Genomic DNA, 17,792 nt, shown 5'->3' on the forward strand with positions numbered 1-17,792 from the left:
AATGTGAATTAAAGAGAAAGGACAGTCCATCTCCATAACAAAATAATAATTCATGACTAATGAGAGGTGAATATGGTTTTTTTAGGAGAAAGCAAAAAATATCAAATCTTGCCTTATAAATGATTTATATAAAGGTGCTCCTATAAGTTATATTACAAAACACAAGACTCCTAAACCCATTCATTGGGACTATGTAATTTTAGCAGTACCATTTAGACGGGATATACAGAAGAATGCAGAGATCTAATGTTTGCAAGTGATAGATTATCCTATTTCAGTTGGTCATGGAAAAGGCAACATCCAACCAAATGGAAAGAACATCTGAGTAGCTAGTATAAAGGAATATGACATGTTCAGAAGATGTGCCACAAGAAAAGAAGCTCAATCTTTTCAGCAAGAGAAGAGTAGCCAGTTCAAATGTACTATACTTATAACCTAGTACTCAATCACCAGAACTGCCATTGAAGATTGGGATGCAGACTATCGAGTAAGGCTGCATCATACATGTTAATTAAATCACCAGCACATAATCCTTATTCCTTTCACTGAATGGGAACAGTGCATAAAGCTCTAAATTTAAAGAAGGAAGCAGTATAAAATGGACTGCTTTCATCCTAAGGAAAAGAAATAAAAAAAAATTTAAAAAAGCTTAAAAATAATTTAAAACATGATGCTTTTATATGGATAATTTGAACAAACGTTAACAACTAGAAAGGTTTAAACTGAACCAAATGAAGGCCCAACTAATGTTAGAATCAGACTTAGATGCATATGCAAGTGTCTGACTTAGCAAGAGGAGAAAAAGAAGATACAAGGATATGTAGGGCAATAATTTAACTAATTATATATTTATACCTTTAAGTATCATTCATTTAAACATTAAAAGAAAATATTAAAAAGATATTATTTGATCTTTAACATGCATGTTTATCATGCAAACCTCGCACTTAAAGGATATAAGAAAAATAAGATTTGATAAAGTTATTTCAATATCCTTGACCAATATCTAAAAAAAAAGCAAATGCTCATTTATAATGTCAAATTGGAGGGCTAAACTCATTGTTGGAAGAGTCTAACTCTCCACCAATGTCCACAAACTGCAACCAGAACATTATAAGTATCCAAATGACCAACACATATCTGATTTGGATATGCTGCTGATACAGATTTTTGGGGCTGGATGTGAGTGTCCAAGTAACACAAGTTACCAACTAACAAGTCTATAAACATCTGAGAGACAAATCATATTGAAGAATGGCTTCACTGCAACAAGTTAGAGGACTCAAGGTCCTTTATGTTTTCACTGCTCGAGGTTCAGTTTTACAAATCTTGTACTTCGGTATATGACTAATTGCAACAACTTTACATGTTGAGGCAAAAATTTGCACAAGTTTCCACAGAATAACTGAGAAAGAACTGCAAACAAGTAGAATGACAAAGCCATCATTCAACTAATTTTAGAATATGCACTTTGCATCACCTAATTACAGGAAGAGGAGAGAGAGAGAGAGATTCCTATATGGTGCAAAATACTATTAAATAAAATTTGAAAACAAACTAAAGGTATTAGGATTCAAGAAGGTGTCAATTGGCAGAGTTGCTAAAGTCTTTTGTGTTGATACAGGAGACCTAGTTCAGTTGTGCCCTCAATTTGATATTCGGCCAGGCTTCCACTTGTCCTAGTTCTTGGAAAAGGTTTTAGGATTCCCAAGGCATAGGTAGTCAATAATCTTCACAATTATCACAAGGTAAATGCTTGATGTCTTCATGATGAATCAACTGGACATGTATTAGTTAAAAATTAACACAGAAAACCAAGAACTTAAAGTACACCCTGCAACTCCCACTAAATTAGGAGTGTCATCAGCTTATCACTTCAAAACATGATGCAGAAAAATTTTACTTTCATTACAACTTAGAGACTTACCATAAGGGATGCCCAAACAAAAGTCATGTATTTTTGCACTCTTTTTTGGTGGGAGCGATCCTTCCTTTTGCATATGCATGTCCATATCTGGTCTTTCAACCAGTTCCTCAGTTGGATATGGATTCGGTGGCTCCTGGTTAAGTTGCTCTTGCTCATCCTTACTATATTTCGCAGCAGTCTTGACCTCAAAACCAGAAGTTTGTATACTACTTCCAGTAAGGCCCATAAATATTGACAGCTGCAAATTGGAAAGGAAAAAAAATACAGTAAGCACAGCCATACAATTAAATCAGGATATTTGAACATATAAAGTATATTGAAAAAAAAAAAGAAATAACTAAAATTAGAAAAGGCTACACCTTAAGAGAAAGAATTGCCAAATTATGGTGCTCAAATCCATTTTCAAAGTAAGCTACAACTCAAATCTTAATGACCCTTCTTATTGCGGCCAATACAATATTCATTGTTCCTTTGTTCAGCCTGTTCCCACAACTATATCCCATCCAGCTCAGACAATTGAGGACCGCTCAACATGAAAATCCACCTTGAAATTATGACCCAAGCTCCACCGATTCAACTTCTTGAGCTGAGCAGTTGAATATATTTAACAAGTGCATCTACATCAACCTTTACTCAGATGGGCACAAGTAGATGAATGGTTTCACATCTTCCAGATATTGTAGAGAAGAAGGGAAAAGAGAGGTGTTTATGGAGATAGGACACAAGTAAAGGGATTAGAAAGCGAGTCTCTCTCTCTCTCTCCCCCCCCCCCCCCCCTCTCCCTCCCTCTCTCTCTCTGTCTCTCATGCGCATGTTAGTAGGTCAAATTTTTCATTAGAATAGGGAAAGAATGAACTTTCTTAGCTATCTGATGTTAATCTATTTAGGTCAAGTCATATCTGTTTCAATTCTACCAAGACTATCCATTTAGAAAAGCAACTTTTAGTTTGAGACAATCCCAATGTCTACAAGGGACATAGATACACCACAAATTTTAGGTGTAGGTACATACTTTGTACTTTAAGTCCATTTTTATATTATATGTCTATTCAAGTATAAGTACTTTAATTGTATTTCAAGTCCATTTGATAACACAAAAGATATCAAAAAAAAAATTTCAAAATCAAAATCCTAAATTAAACGGCCGTAATAATTAAAATAATACTTAAAAAAATAGATTGAAAATAATGAAAAAAAAATGATGTACTACTTAGATGACCAGTATGACATACCATACTATGTGTCACACGTAGGGGTGTGCAACCAAACCAGTTAAATAACAAAACCGATTCGAACTGCTAATTTGGTTCGTTTTAGATCGGATTTTTTCAGATTTGGTTCAGATTCGGTTTAAAAATATTAGAAATCGCAAAAAATGATTTGGTTTCAGTTTAAATTTTGAAAAACCTAATTTAAACAGAACCGACCCATATATATACACAGATAAATGATAAACCATAAGCTGTCCCATTGTCTCAAAGGAAGTTGTAGTCCTATCCCTCTTAGCCCATCCATTAGCTGCCCATTTAACCCATCCCATAAGCTGCCCATTTAGCATGATTAGTACTTAAAATAGATAGTAGTTCATTTCGCCTATTTCATAAACTGCCCATTTGAGAGAAGCCCAATAGCCCATAACCTGAGAAACCGAACCAAACTAAACCAATTTTTTTGGATCGGCTTGACCCTATATTTCCATGTGGTCATACATTACCCAGTTTAGCCCAATAGCCCACGACCCGGTTTCAGTTTTAGGAAACTGATTCAAGCCGGTTCGGTTGGAAGATTGATCATAAACTGACAGCACACCCCTAATCATACATTACTAAACCGATACTGTACTGTATCGATACAGCACCCAGTATTAGTTCAGTGGACCTTAGTTGAAAGCATTCATTACTTCTAAATAATCATGATTATAACGTGACCCAACAAGATATGATTGACATAGCTATTTTAGGTACTATTTATATATAAACAAGATAATGGTGGCTTTAGAAGTCTAGACCATGATATTTGCTACATGGACTACCATTGCATGTCACAAATTCTCATATGTAATGAAAGGTCCTTTAGGTATAAATTATCAATACTAATTCCATAGTGCATAGATAATCTCAGTTACAAGGCCAAATTCAATCCAAGACTACATCAAATTTAGTGGCTTTGGTGGTCCCACTAGTTTTTGGCCCAAACAGACTGCTCTAAACAGTGACAACAAAATACTGAATGAAAAATCAAAGAAATCAACTTTGGGACCATCTATTGGATAAGTGGACATTCAAAATTTATCTTGGGTTATTAGTAATTTCTTTATGTGTATTCAAGTAACGTCATTCTTTTGATTAATTTTTGGTCTCTTTGAGTAATGAGAGGGAGCTTACTTAAAGGTGATAAATCTAACCTTGAAGAAGCAATTTCTCAGGAGCAGAAATGGATTTTATAAGCTTCGAGAAAAATGGAAGAAGCAGGTGTTTTGGCTTCAGCATTGTCAAGGAAAAGATCACCCTTCTGAGATATGAGGAATCTTAATGATTTATGATAATAAATCTTAACTAAAGATTTAAGCATGAAGATAATCGAACTGAATCTAAAATTTCATAAATATTTAATTTTAATGATCTATGTTCTCCTTAAAAAAGAAAAAAAGCATAGCTGGATTCACTAGATTATAAAAATATGTTTCTTTGCTTCCAACTTAAATACTTATGGTTTGTGGTATTTGTGGCCCAAATCACTGAAATATGCATCTGAAGACTGAGCAATACTATATATTATACAATAATGTTTTATTTTCAATTTTTTTTTTAAACTTTCATGAATTGCTTTTTAATTTTCAGAACCAAAATCAGAGGCAAAGCTACAAAAGTAAAGCAAAACAAAACAAGGAAAAAGAAACCTATTCTACAAGACAAAAATCAAGTCTTCAATCCTTGTCTGAACTCTGCATATTGATAGCTTGGCTACTGATCGCTAACTTAAGACTTATTCCTACATGATCTAACTACACAGAAGCTTGGTATTTTATGCCTTTTAACTTCTACCACATCATATTCCTTAAGCTTATGTTCTTGAAGAGAAGAACAAATTTACTTCATCATTCATTTGTCAGCATTTCTTCTATCATATGGTGAAGAAAATCCTTAAAGCATTGCTCTAATTTAAAACAATTTGAGACTCATGCTTGTTATCACTACCATCAGGATCTTATTATAGTCCAAACAATAGCATCCTTAGCGGTCTAGATAGGATCCTTGGATGAAGATAGGCAGGACCATAATTCCCAATCTGAGATCATAAGATCAGGATCATGGACCGTCTGACCATTTGCTCACAAAATTTTATTACATTTTAAGCAATTAGGATGCCCAAGTACTCATGTCTTTATATTCATTCATTTCTTTAATTTTTATAGTAATTATTTTATCAGTGTTAAGTTTCCATGCATAATATTAACAATCCTCTAGGGGTTTTCAACTTTCAAGAGGAAAGAAAATATTTACTTGTTTTGGAGTGATCTAGAGACAAATTTCTTTTTCCGATCTTTTCTACTACAGTCTTCTACCTCATAAAGAACTGTGTATGCACTAGAAAGGGGAAAATATGTCTTATTTTTTTATAATATTTAAAATTAGGATTTTTTATTTTGAGTGTGAGAAAACTCATTATCAAGATACTCCAGATGATGGATGAGGAAGAAAAATTGTTTCTTCAGAAATTATATGTGATGGCGACAATGACAACATATTGTGTATCCTTTTCATTGGTCCATAGTTCCATGTCTATATATTTTTTTTTTCATGTCAAATTAAGGCATCTTGTGCGCTTATATGGCAGCACAAAGCTGCATAGAATAATCAAAATGGTGCTTGTGAGTTGAAGAAGAAGAAGAAATGCCTGGGCCTATGATTCCTAAAAAGTGAGTCTCTGGCATTCTAATATTATGGTTTGTCACTCAGTATTCATTCAAATAACAATTAAACCATGCTTCTTACTTGTCATGCTGTGTATCTCCTTTAATGTTTTAAAAAAAAATCAAGAACAATCTTATGAGATCCAACACTTTTGACAATGTATAATACAGTTCTAGTCTTGACAGACATCGCTTGCCACAACACTATTTGTTTGTTCAGATTATTCTCAGATTCTAGAAGAAATCTGCAATATATAGCTTCAGGGTTCAGCAATCATTAATAGCCAAAACAAACAACAAAGTGGTGCACATATAGAATTCAATTAACCATTAAGAACAAAAACCAGAGAAGAAACACCTAATAGTCCTCCCTTATTATGCAGCAGAAAATAAAATGTTACCTTCCGCCGAAACAAAAGATTGCCAGCCTTCATTCCAACTCCAAGCTTCTGCTAAATGACATAATTCTCCAATTTGAGTAGCCAAATAATGACTGGAAGTCGAGACGATGAAATTAAATGGGAATAGGGGATGAGTACGAGAACATAAACCCAAACCTTGGGGTCTCCCCGGATGGCCGCTGCTGGGGAGGAGAGGGTAAAGGGGACCACCGCCGAAGACATTCAGTCTCAAGAATAACGACAGAGAACGCAAAATTTGAATCCGAAATGCGATCCTAGATGCAACCCGGAGAGGAATTAAGAAAAAAAGAGACACCTAGTTTAATTAAAGATTGATCAACAGACAAATCCAAAGCAATAAGATCACCTGCAAGAGCTGCGAACAATGGCAGAGCAACGCTATTCTTGCTACTCGCTGCCCATCACGGCTTTTGCACATGCCCCCATCCGCTATCTCGAGCCTCCACCCGTCGTAGCTTCCACGATAACTCGCTCCGCAGACCCAGTAAAACTGAAACCAGAAAAATGGAGAAAAAGACCATGATTCCATAAGGAAATTTTTATAGAATTATTATTCAAAAATCCATTTACAAAATTTCAATATATTCTTTTGGCAGACCAGGTCAGATCTTTGACTCGTCCAAAATTTTTTTTTAAGACTTCAGCCAGCCTTAGACTTGAAATATTTTTATTCAAAATATTGATCTAAAGTTGCGTTTGGTGCATTGCCAAGCAACCTTAATCTGGATTACCTGGTGATCTGAATTACCAGGAATCTGGATAGATTATCAGTAATATTGATTATGGTATTGGGTACACGCAGATAATGTTGCAGTAAAATTACTGAGAATCTTAATTGACATGTTTGGTATGACAATCAGATTACTGATAATGTAACATCAAATTTTCAAAATATCTTTAAATCAAATTTATTAAAAATCACACCCCATGCACAAAATTTTCAATTTTTAGAATAAAAGAATAAAAATATATTATATATTATAAGATATAATATAATATATTATATTATTATTTTTTATTTTTTTTCTTTCCTTCTCCTTCCCCTGTACGCTAGAACCCCCCCAATCCCCAGCTGCTCCACCCCCGGCCCCCCAACAGTCGCGTCTGCGGCATTGCCCTCGGCCATCCGCGCCATCCCCTGCAACATCCCCTGGCCCCTCGGGGAACCCTCACCCCATGCCCTCTGCAACCACCTCCATCATCGCCTTCACCCACCCGCACAGCCACCCTCACCTGCGCCGCCGGTCCCCCGCACCCCACCGCCTTGGTCTCCCGCATTGCCCCCTGGCCACCCACACCGCCTGCCGGCCGCTTGCACTACCCCCACAATCTCTCGGTGAGGGCTACGACAGCGACCCACTGATCAGCTGGTTTCCGACCACCGCCAACTAGATTTGTAGAGGAAGGCACCGATTTTGGCCCCCACTCTTTCCACTGCCCATCATAAGGAAGAAGATCATAGGATTTTTTGAGGATATTTTTATCCAAAAAAAATATTGCAAGATTACCAAATATGTGATAATCTGGATAGCCACCTCTCCCTAAGGTAATCCAGATTACCTCCTAAGAGGTAATCTGAATTGCCAAGACAATCCAGATTGCCACTTAAAAAACATACCAAACGTAGTAATATGGTGGGCCCATGTTAAATTGCCGGCAATCCGGATAGATTGCCAGCTACCAAATGCAACCTAAGCCATCCGAGCCGGTCTAACTTGAAACCCAACTAGGCCAACCTGATTTAAGCCCATTTGGGCTAGAAGGCAACGCCGACCCAATTTCAGTTTCTTTCTCTGACATGGCCGAATCCCTGATTGTCTCCGATAATATTACCCAAATCTCACTTCCGGATGTTAGAATTAAGGCTTTTAATATCGAATTCGAGAGGAGAAAGCAAAAAAAATAGAGCTCGACGTCCGCATCCATATTAGTGATCGTCCTCTTTACAAGCTTACCTAGTGGAGCTTGCCAACCCTCCATTAGTATTGTTACATCACCTCCTCCCACAACCCTTCCAACTTCATCCTCAACCTCTGACCCCCAATCCTCCTTCATGCCTCCCTTCTCCATCTCCAACCAAAAACCAACAACCAACAACCTCTCCTACCTCTTCTCCTCGTCGGCCACTTGCCACAAGGCCTCCTCCTTTGCCTTCTCAAGCTTCATTGAAGACAATTTGGAACTACTTCAACAAACCCACCATGTCCATTCTATAGACTAAAGTCAAAAGAATATTGATAGCCCGATAAGAGCAAAAAGCACAAAGGAGTAATGGAGACCAAACTCTGATAGGTTTGATGAAGTCTCTCACTTGTCCATAAAGTTGTCCCTCATTTGGACCTGAGGTGCGAGTCATAGGTCTACTCCCCCCCTCTTTCTCTCAGTGGCTATCAGGACCGATGTGAGTGTTTGTTTAGTCTTACATTGGCTATACACCGAGTAGATTTTGAATATTTATATAGGACTAAAGAATCTAAATATGTCATGCCCCGAACCCAACACTCGGATCGGATACGTGATGGCCGCACACTCCTTAGAGCAAGTCCTAAAGAATATGCAACGCCAAAATAATTTATTACAACCTCAACACCCATAATATCTGATTCTAATAATATTTAGTAAAACTTGCATAATTACAATTTAAATTCCTTCAATCTTCTGATCAAGTATCAATGACCTTCTATCTATGCATCCGCTCACTCGCAAATCCAAATCATAGCCAACCATGAGCATCCTGTAACTCTGAGAAGAAAAGAAAGATGATGGGGTGTGAGCTTTACAGCCCAGTAAGAATTCCTATATCACACTAATATAATAATATAATCTGAAAATAAGGATAAGCAATAAAATATAAAATCCGAATGTCCAATGTCCAAAATAATGCAAACATCCACAAATTATCTATCTTGTCAAAAGAGATGCATCATCATATGTTAACAGGTGAAGCACTTTTGTTCAATAATTGTTTCATGTCTTATCTTTCATTTGTCTTCTATTATCACATCATCTTTAATCCTTTTCTTTTTAGCTTTGGTTTTGGACTACTAGGATCATGCGACGATCTTTTATCGGATCGATTTTTGTGATCTTTCTCGGATCGAAATATTCATGATCTTTCTCGGATCAAAGTGGCCATGATCTTTCTCAGATCAAATCATTCATGATCTTTTTCGGATCAAATCGTTCATGATTTTTCTCGAATCAAATTCTTCCACACGTAAGCCTGTGAGGGCTGTCCCAGGCATAAGCTCCTAGCAGGCTATTCCAGGCACAAGCTCCCAATAGACTATTTCACGTGACAAGGCTAGTTCAAACCATATATCTCTTTCTTTTTATTTTCATGAAATTATAATATTTTGACTTCATTAATCAATTCAAATTTTGCAGTGTAATCAAAACAAATATGTCATACCCATATAATCATGCCATCAATCATTGATACATATGTATTGACATAACATACTCATGCTCAAAATTATATAAATAAATAACAGTGTCTCAACATAGCAAAATCATCGGTCACGAATTCAATAACACAAAACCAACGATACAATACCAACGACAAAATAGCATATATAATGGTGATCATGTACAGAGATTCTTACTTTTATCGGTGACTGATCCAAGCACAGAAATCAATATTCTTCTTTGATTTATGAATTTCGCAAACAAAATACTCCACTCGACATCTTATGTAGACAATCATATCGCTTCATAATCCTGATCAAATATGAAAATTATATATGAAAAAATTACCAATAATCGATCCTAATAATACAAATCTAGGATCTCTCCTAGGATTAACCAAAATTAAGATTTCTCTGAGTATCTAGACCCTCCATTAATCCATAAGACTTCTAAAGAGAAAAAATCTATGAAGAGAGAGAAAATTTTAGACAGAGAAAGTGGAGAGAGAATCTCCATACCCTCCAAATGAAGCAATCATGATCGAGATCATCAGAGGTCCTATCAGGATGACTCATTATGGATCAACTATGATCGATGTTATAAATTTCGAATAGGGATCGGATCGAGATTCAATCTACTGCACGAATTTTGAAGCAACTCAGATCATCATATTTTCATCTCAAGTTTATCCTAGAGTCCATGATGTGACTAAAGAGAGAGAATGACCCTAGAGAGACAAAATCCATAAAGAGAGAAAAAAAGGTCCAGAGAGAAAAATAGAGAGAGAATCTAGAGAGAGAAACCAGAGAGAGAAAGGTAGAGAGAGGGGAGAGGAAAGAGAGAGAAAGGAGAGAGGAAATTCTCTCTTTCCTTCTTTTTTTTCTATTTTTTTTTATTTTTTTCTTTTTCTCTTTCTCTTTTTCTTTTTCTTTTCCCCTTTTTTTTCTTTTTCTTTTTCTTTTTCTTTTTCCTTTTCTTTTCTTTTCTTCTTCTTCTTTCTCTTCCCAACCGAACAGAGGACGGACCGAGGGGAGGCTCAGTGGCTTGGCTCCGACGAAGGGCGGCGGCATGACCGGATGTCCGACAGCAGATGGAGGCAGCGGTGGAGCCAAAGATGGCCGGCGACAAGATTCGGCCGGTGAGAAATCAAGAAGAGATCGAAAAAACAGGGGACCACCGCTTTTTCTTTTGTTTTCTGGTCATTGGCCGGTCATCGACGGCCAAGATCCTCAGAGAAGAGGGATAGAGAGATGAAGTCCTATCCTATGGGTGAGACACCGCAGACGGTGGCGCTGGTGGTCGGAAAAGAGGAGGAAAAGGGTTCGGCCAAACAGAGCAAAATAGGGGTTCACCTTTTCATGGACTTTTCGACGATCCCGACGGTCAGTGAGGGTCGACGAAGCCATGGGAAGGAGGGGAAGGAAGAGAGAAAGGAGGACCGGGGCTTACCTCCGACTCCGATGAGGTCTCCGACGAGAATTTGAGACGAACACGATGAGGACATCCGCAGCTTCAACAAAAAATTTGAGAGAAAAATAAGAAGAGAAATCCGGTGCTCGTCATGGCTAGTCATGGAGGAGAAAAGAGAGATTTTATAGAGATCTTCCTAGGGTTCCTAGTGGCCCTAGGAGTCCTTTTCCTGATCGGACATGGGAAAGAAGAAGACTCCAACGGGAGTCTTCTTCTAGATTTTTTTTTTTTCATATGGGCTTTGATGGTTTGGGCTTGGTCCAGGGTTCAAATGGGCCGAGTTATTACAAAATAATACCTTCAAACTAGGTTTTTAAGATGAGGTTCTAAGTTATTATGAATAATATCAGAACAAACTAGCCCATGATCTATGTGGACCATGGGAAATTATAGTTCGCATTTAAATGGATTTATGGTACTATGCAATGAGTAGAACTTGGACACTAATTTAGGACCAAAGAAACTAAATATTTTTTTTGATTGGCCTTTTTCAGTGAGGTCCTGGGTCGTTATAATAGTAACTGACTACATATGGAGGGCATGACATATTGGTGGAAGTAGGATTTCTCCTCTAGGGCTTCTCCCACCTTTGAGGACTTGCAATGCTCCATAATCGAGACTAGGTGGAGAGAACCCTAGTGGGTCAGATCACTTTAACCTATAAAGGGTTGGGCCACAGGTCTAATTTGGACCTGATTCTAGGCTAGCTCTATCATGCCCTGAACCCGACACTTAGGTCGGGCACGCAATGGCCGCACACTCCTTAAGATAAATCCTAAAAAATATGCAAGGCCTAAAGAATTTCTTATAATCTCAACATCCATAACCATCTAATTTATAAAACTTGCATAATTATAAAATTCAATTCTTTCAATCATCTGATCAAGTATCATTGATACTCTATCTATTCATCTACTCACCCATGAATCCAAACTATAACCAATTACAAGCATCCTGCATCTTTGAGAAGAAAAAAGAGAAACAGAGAGGGGTGAGCTTTATAGCTCAGTAAGAATTTTCATATACCAACATCAATGTAATGATAATAAATGAAAAAATAACAATGATTATTACTCATATCAATCTCATGCCAAAAGATACCATGATTCATAAAATATGCATAGCAAATATATGTCTTTTTGCGCAATAAATCACATCTTATAATTATCTTAATATAACACACACATCGGATCCAATCATACCCAGGTGCCCAGCTCTGGACTACCATAGCCACATTCTAGCCCGTGGCAAGGCACTAACACCGTGGCTAGTCCTGTGGACTACCACAACCACGTTTACAACCCGTGGCAGGGCACCATCCGTGGTTAGTCCAAAGGACGACAAGTGCTCAAAACCCAACTACCACAATCATGTTTATAGCCCATAGCAAGGCACTAACAATGGCTAGTCTGGGGGACCACGGGTGCTCAACTTTGAACCACCACAGCCATATTTTCAGTTCGTGGCAAAGCATCAACCGTGGCTAGTCCTGTGGAGCACCACAACCCCACATACAGTCATAAAACTCAATTTCAAGCTTGTTAGGTATTGTAATTCAAGATCACATTTTTTTATAAAACTCGATGCACATGATTATCAAAATCCATCCAACTCGGTATCAGTGATATGTAATAAATAACATCACACAAGTCATAAATATGTACTTCACAACTAAGTATATAACATCACTATCAAAATTCATGAATCGAAACCATTGATGCACAAAATAGATTTTATATAAATAGATGAATAATGTCCGAAATTTTTTATCTCTATCCGTGATTGACTCAAACACAATAATCGATGAACTCCTTGATCTATGAACTCATAATCAAGATGTTCTGCTTGACATCTTCTTGTACAATCAGTTGCATCTTTACATAATTACGAACAAACCTAAAAATCATATACGATTAAGGATAGAAAAATTATGAATGTATCCATAAACGTCATAAATTTAAGATCTCTCCTAGGATCAATCAAGATCTAAATTTGTCTAAATATCTAGACCCTCCACTGGTCCAAAAGATTCTAGAGAGAGAAAATCATGAAAAGAGAAGAAATTTAGAGAGAGAAATTAAAGAGAGAAAATAGGGAGAAAAACTAGTAAAGAGAGAAAGTGGAGAGAGAATAAAAAGAGGAGAGAGGAGAGAGGGAAAAGAGAAACTCTCTCTTTTTCTTTCTTTTTTTTTCCTTTCTTTTCCTTTCTTTTTCTTTTCCCTTTTCTTTTTTTTTTCTTTTCCTTTTCCTTCTCTTTTTTTTTCTTTTTCTTCTCCTCTTTCTTGTTTTCTTCTTCATTGAAATAGGGGAAGGGAAAGTTTGGAGGCCGGCCATCTCCCATGGTGGCGACCCCTAACAAACGGCAAATCCTCAGAATCGACGATGATGACTCCAACCTCAATGACCACGACAAGGCCGCATCCAGCGACTACAGTCAGTCCGACAAGAAAGAAAAGGGAAAAAAATTAGGGGAGGCTTGGATTCAGAGAAATCCGATGACTTGGCGATGCTGTCTCAAATGGCGATGCAGGCCATCGGATGGAGAGAAAGAGGAAAGGAGACTATGGGGGGGTTTCTTACCTTCTTTTCGATAAGAGAACGACGGTGATTAGCCGACGGACGTCGACGGACGTCGATGGAATCCAAGAGAAATCAAAGCATCCTCGTCGGTGATGAACGAAGTTTTGGGATGTGGTGAATAAAAGAAAGCCTTTTTATAAATCAAAAGCTCAGCCCCAAAGTTCTCTCTTTCCAATCGGTATCGGAGAAGAGGAAGAAGGCTCCCATCGGGAGTCTTCCTTCTCCTTGCCTCACGTGCATAGCACGTGAGGTTTGAATTTTTTTTTTGCTTTCAATGCTTTGAGATTTGTGCAGAGAATGTTCGATATGATTAAGGACCGGATTATTACATTCTTCCCTTCTTAAAATAATTTCATCCTTGAAATTAGTATACTGCAAAGCTAAAAGCTTAAGGGCACCAAATTCTTATCTTATACTTGATCTACTGGGTAACTTTCTTCACTTAAAATGAAATTCCAATCCTTTTGCATAACATCTTTCAAAATTAAAACCAAACTTTTCAATCAATTTTAAATGATCTAAACCACCATGCTTTTGCTGCACACTTTGATTTAATCCATCGAATATTTCGAGTTTGCTATAAACTTCCAAAACAATAAGATCATAAGTTTTTCAATCTCTTAACTTATAATCGAGATATAAATTATCCATCAAAATTCAAACCCTATGAATCACCTCTATCACAATCCATATTAATCATAACCTTAAGTTTCTGATACTATTCTATCACATTCTTAGTGATGAAAATCTTATGCTCAAATATCCTTAAACTCACCATCCCTAAAGATCATAACCTTAAGCTCCGATATCACTCTGTCACACTATTGATCACAATCCAAAGTTTTAATATCACTTATGTCACAGTCCCTAGCGATCTTAAACCTAAGCTCTGATACCATTTTGTCACGCTCCGAATCCAGCACCCAGGTTGGGCACGCGATGGTCGCACACTCTTTAGGGTAAGTCTTAAAGAATATACAAGGCCTAAAGAATTTCTTACAATCTCAACATCCATAACCATCTAATTTTTATAACAACTGATAAAACTTGCATAATTATAAAATTTAATTCCTTCAATCATCTGATCAAATATCATTGATACTCTATCTATTCATCCGCTCATCCACGAATCCAAACTATAATCAATTATGAGCATTTTGCATCTCTAAAAAGAAAAAAGAGAAACAGAGGGGGGTGAGCTTTATAGTCTAGTAAAAATTCCCACATACCAACACCAATATAATTATAATAAATGAAAAAATAACAATGATTATTACTCATATCAATCTTATACCAAAAGATACCATGATTCATAAAATATGCATAACAAATATATATCTTTTTGCACAATAAATCACATCTTAAATTATCTCAAGAAAACACACATCAGATCCGATCATACCCAAGTGCTCGGCTCTGGACTACCACAGCCACATTCCAGCCCATGGCAAGGCACTAACATCATGACTAGTCCTGTGGACTACCACAACCATGTTTACAGCCCATGGCAGGGCACCATCCGTGGGTAGTCAAAAGGACCACAAGTGCTCAAACCCCAACTACCACAACCATGTTTATAGTCCACGGCAAAGCATTAACAGTGGCTAGTCTGGGGGACCAAGGGTGTTCAACTTTAAACTACCACAGCTATGTTTCCAACTTGTGGCAAGGCATCAATCGTGGCTAGTCCTGTGGACTACCACAATCACATTTTCAGTCTATGGCAGGACATCAACAACATGGCTAGCTCAAAGTACTATAACCCTACATACAATCATACAACTCAATTTCAAGCTTGTTAGGTATTGTAATTTAAGATCACATTCTTTTACAAAACTCGATGCACATGATTATCAAAATCCATCCAACTCAGTATCAGTGATATGTAATAAATAACATCGCACAAGTCATAAATATGTACTTCACAACTAAGTATATAATATATCACTATCAAAATTTATGAATTGAAACCACTGATGCACAAAATAGATTTTATATAAATAGAAGAATAATGTTCAAGAATTCTTACCTCTATCAATGATTGACTCAAACACAATAATCAGTGAATTCCTTGATCTACGAACTCAGAATCAAGATGTTTTGCTTGACATCTTCTTGTATAATCAGTTGCATCTTTACATAATCACGAACAAACCTAAAAATCATATGCGATTAAGGACCGAAAAATTATGAACATACTCGTAAACGTCATAAGTCCAGGACCTCTCCTAGGATCAACTAAGATCTAGATTTGTCTGAGTATCTGAACCCTCCACTGGTTCAAAAGATTCTAGAGCGAGATAATCACGAAGAGAAGAAATCTAGAGAGAAAAATTAGAGAGAGAAAATAGGGAGAGAAACTGGTAAAGAGAGATAGTGGAGAGAGAAACTCTCTCTCTTCTTTTCCTTTCTTTTTCTTTCCCTTTTCCTTTTTTTTCTTTTCTTTTTCCTTCTCCTCTTTTTTTTTTTTTTTTTCTTTTTCTTCTTCTCTTTCTTGTTTTCTTCATCGTTGAAACAGGGGAAGAGAAAGTTTGGAGGCCGGCCATCTCCCATGGTGGCGACCCCCAACGAGCGGCAAACCCTCGGAACCGACGGTGATGGCTCCAACCTCAGTGACAACGGCAAGGCCGCATCCAGCGACTACAGCCGGTCCGACGAGAGGAAAGAAAAGGGACAAAAATTAGGGGAGGCTTGGATCCAGAGAAATCCGGCGACTTGCCGGCGCTGTCTCAGATGGCGATGCAGGCCACCGGACGGAGAGAAAGAGGGAAGGAGACTATGGGGGGGGGCGTTCTTACCTTCTTTTCGGTGAGAGATCGACGGTGATTAGCCGACGGACGTCGATGGAATCCAAAAGAAATCAAAGCATCCTCGCCGGCGATGAACGAAGTTTTGGGATTTGGTGAATAGAGGGAGGAGAAGCCTTTTTATAGATGAAAACCTAAGCCCCAAAGTTCCCCCTTCCAAATCGGAATCGGAGAAGAGGAAGAAGACTCCCATCGGGAGTCTTCCTTCTCCTTGCCTCACGTGCATAGCGCGTGAGGTTTGAATTTTTTTTTGAAAATAAAAAGTAAATAATCCATCACATTTTATGATGAATTGCAGATACCTACATTTTCGATTTCAACAATATCAACCTGCATTTTTCAAAATTTTATAATTTAATCTTTCGATGAGAAAAATTGTATTTCTATTCGCCGTCAGTTTTGTATGGCAAAAAATTAGCCATTTGGATCCTACTTGTCAATTCGACGATCACTTGTATACTGATGTGAACCATTTAGTTAAACAGACCCTCCACATGTAATGTATATTTTTCTTTTCTCCTTCGATCAAACCATCCCTCATTTTTCCTTCGAACGTTGATCCGTCACTTTCAAAGATCGCTTTCTCTCTTATTTCTCTAGAAATAGTCGATCTTTTTTCTTAAGATTTTCACCGTGAGTTGTTTCGGATGATCGACAAGAGAGACTCCTCCATTGGTGAGTTATTTTCATTTATTTTATTATTTTTCTTAAAGTTAGAGTCTATAATTTTAATTTTATAATTTTTTATGTCTGCATGCTTTCATTTTTCCTGCATATTATAACTCTTTATTTGTCTTTAAATGAGATTTAACCTAGTTTTTTAACATGGATATTGTACATATCCATGTTAGTGGGGGACATGCTCACTGTGGACTCAAGGAAGTACTAAAAAGTTAGTGTGTTGCTTATTGTTTATCTCATTCTTTATTGCTGTGGTTAGACATGATTGCAATCAATCCATAGTGATTCTAGGAATCTTCCTTCACCTCAGAAAGCACTAAATAATAATAAAATCCTCATACATAAAATGGGTAGGTTATCGAACAATAGGTTGTTTGAATGTATGAATGGCACTATAATAATTGGTTTGTAGAAATTACTCCTTATAAATAATTTTTCTTTTTATTTGTAATGCAGAAATGTCAGATTTAAATGTAATTTCATTTAAAGTACATCATAATGAAAAGTTTGTTGAGACACCCCCTAAAAGATACATAGATGGTTAGTTAGAATTTTATTATGAATTCGACAAAGGCTATGTATCC

The 17,792-nt window shown here is 37.1% G+C and overlaps 1 protein-coding gene across 9 annotated transcripts in view; it reads right to left on the reverse strand.

Moving 5' to 3' along the window:
• LOC105060898 (protein FATTY ACID EXPORT 1, chloroplastic) overlaps positions 1 to 16,735 on the reverse strand; it is a 22,127-nt gene extending 5,392 nt beyond the window's left edge. The window contains exons 1-7 of one of the 9 annotated variants that reach the window (XM_073247690.1): positions 16,519 to 16,735; positions 15,750 to 15,875; positions 8,900 to 9,004; positions 6,609 to 6,752; positions 6,398 to 6,516; positions 6,242 to 6,292; positions 1,928 to 2,165 (exon numbers count right to left, since the gene is read on the reverse strand). In XM_073247690.1, coding sequence (XP_073103791.1) covers positions 1,928 to 2,165; positions 6,242 to 6,292; positions 6,398 to 6,463 — 355 coding nt within the window. In that variant the 5' untranslated portion in view covers positions 6,464 to 6,516; positions 6,609 to 6,752; positions 8,900 to 9,004; positions 15,750 to 15,875; positions 16,519 to 16,735. Of the gene's footprint in view, positions 1 to 1,927; positions 2,166 to 6,241; positions 6,293 to 6,397; positions 6,517 to 6,608; positions 6,753 to 8,899; positions 9,005 to 9,867; positions 9,983 to 15,749; positions 15,876 to 16,518 lie in introns of all 9 variants that reach the window. The other 8 variants (XM_073247695.1, XM_073247693.1, XM_073247694.1 and 5 more) reach the window with 8 other exon arrangements.
• Between the last annotated feature and the right edge of the window lie 1,057 nt (positions 16,736 to 17,792).

Source organism: Elaeis guineensis, chromosome 13 (assembly GCF_000442705.2).
Source record: "Elaeis guineensis isolate ETL-2024a chromosome 13, EG11, whole genome shotgun sequence".
NCBI lineage: Eukaryota > Viridiplantae > Streptophyta > Magnoliopsida > Arecales > Arecaceae > Elaeis > Elaeis guineensis.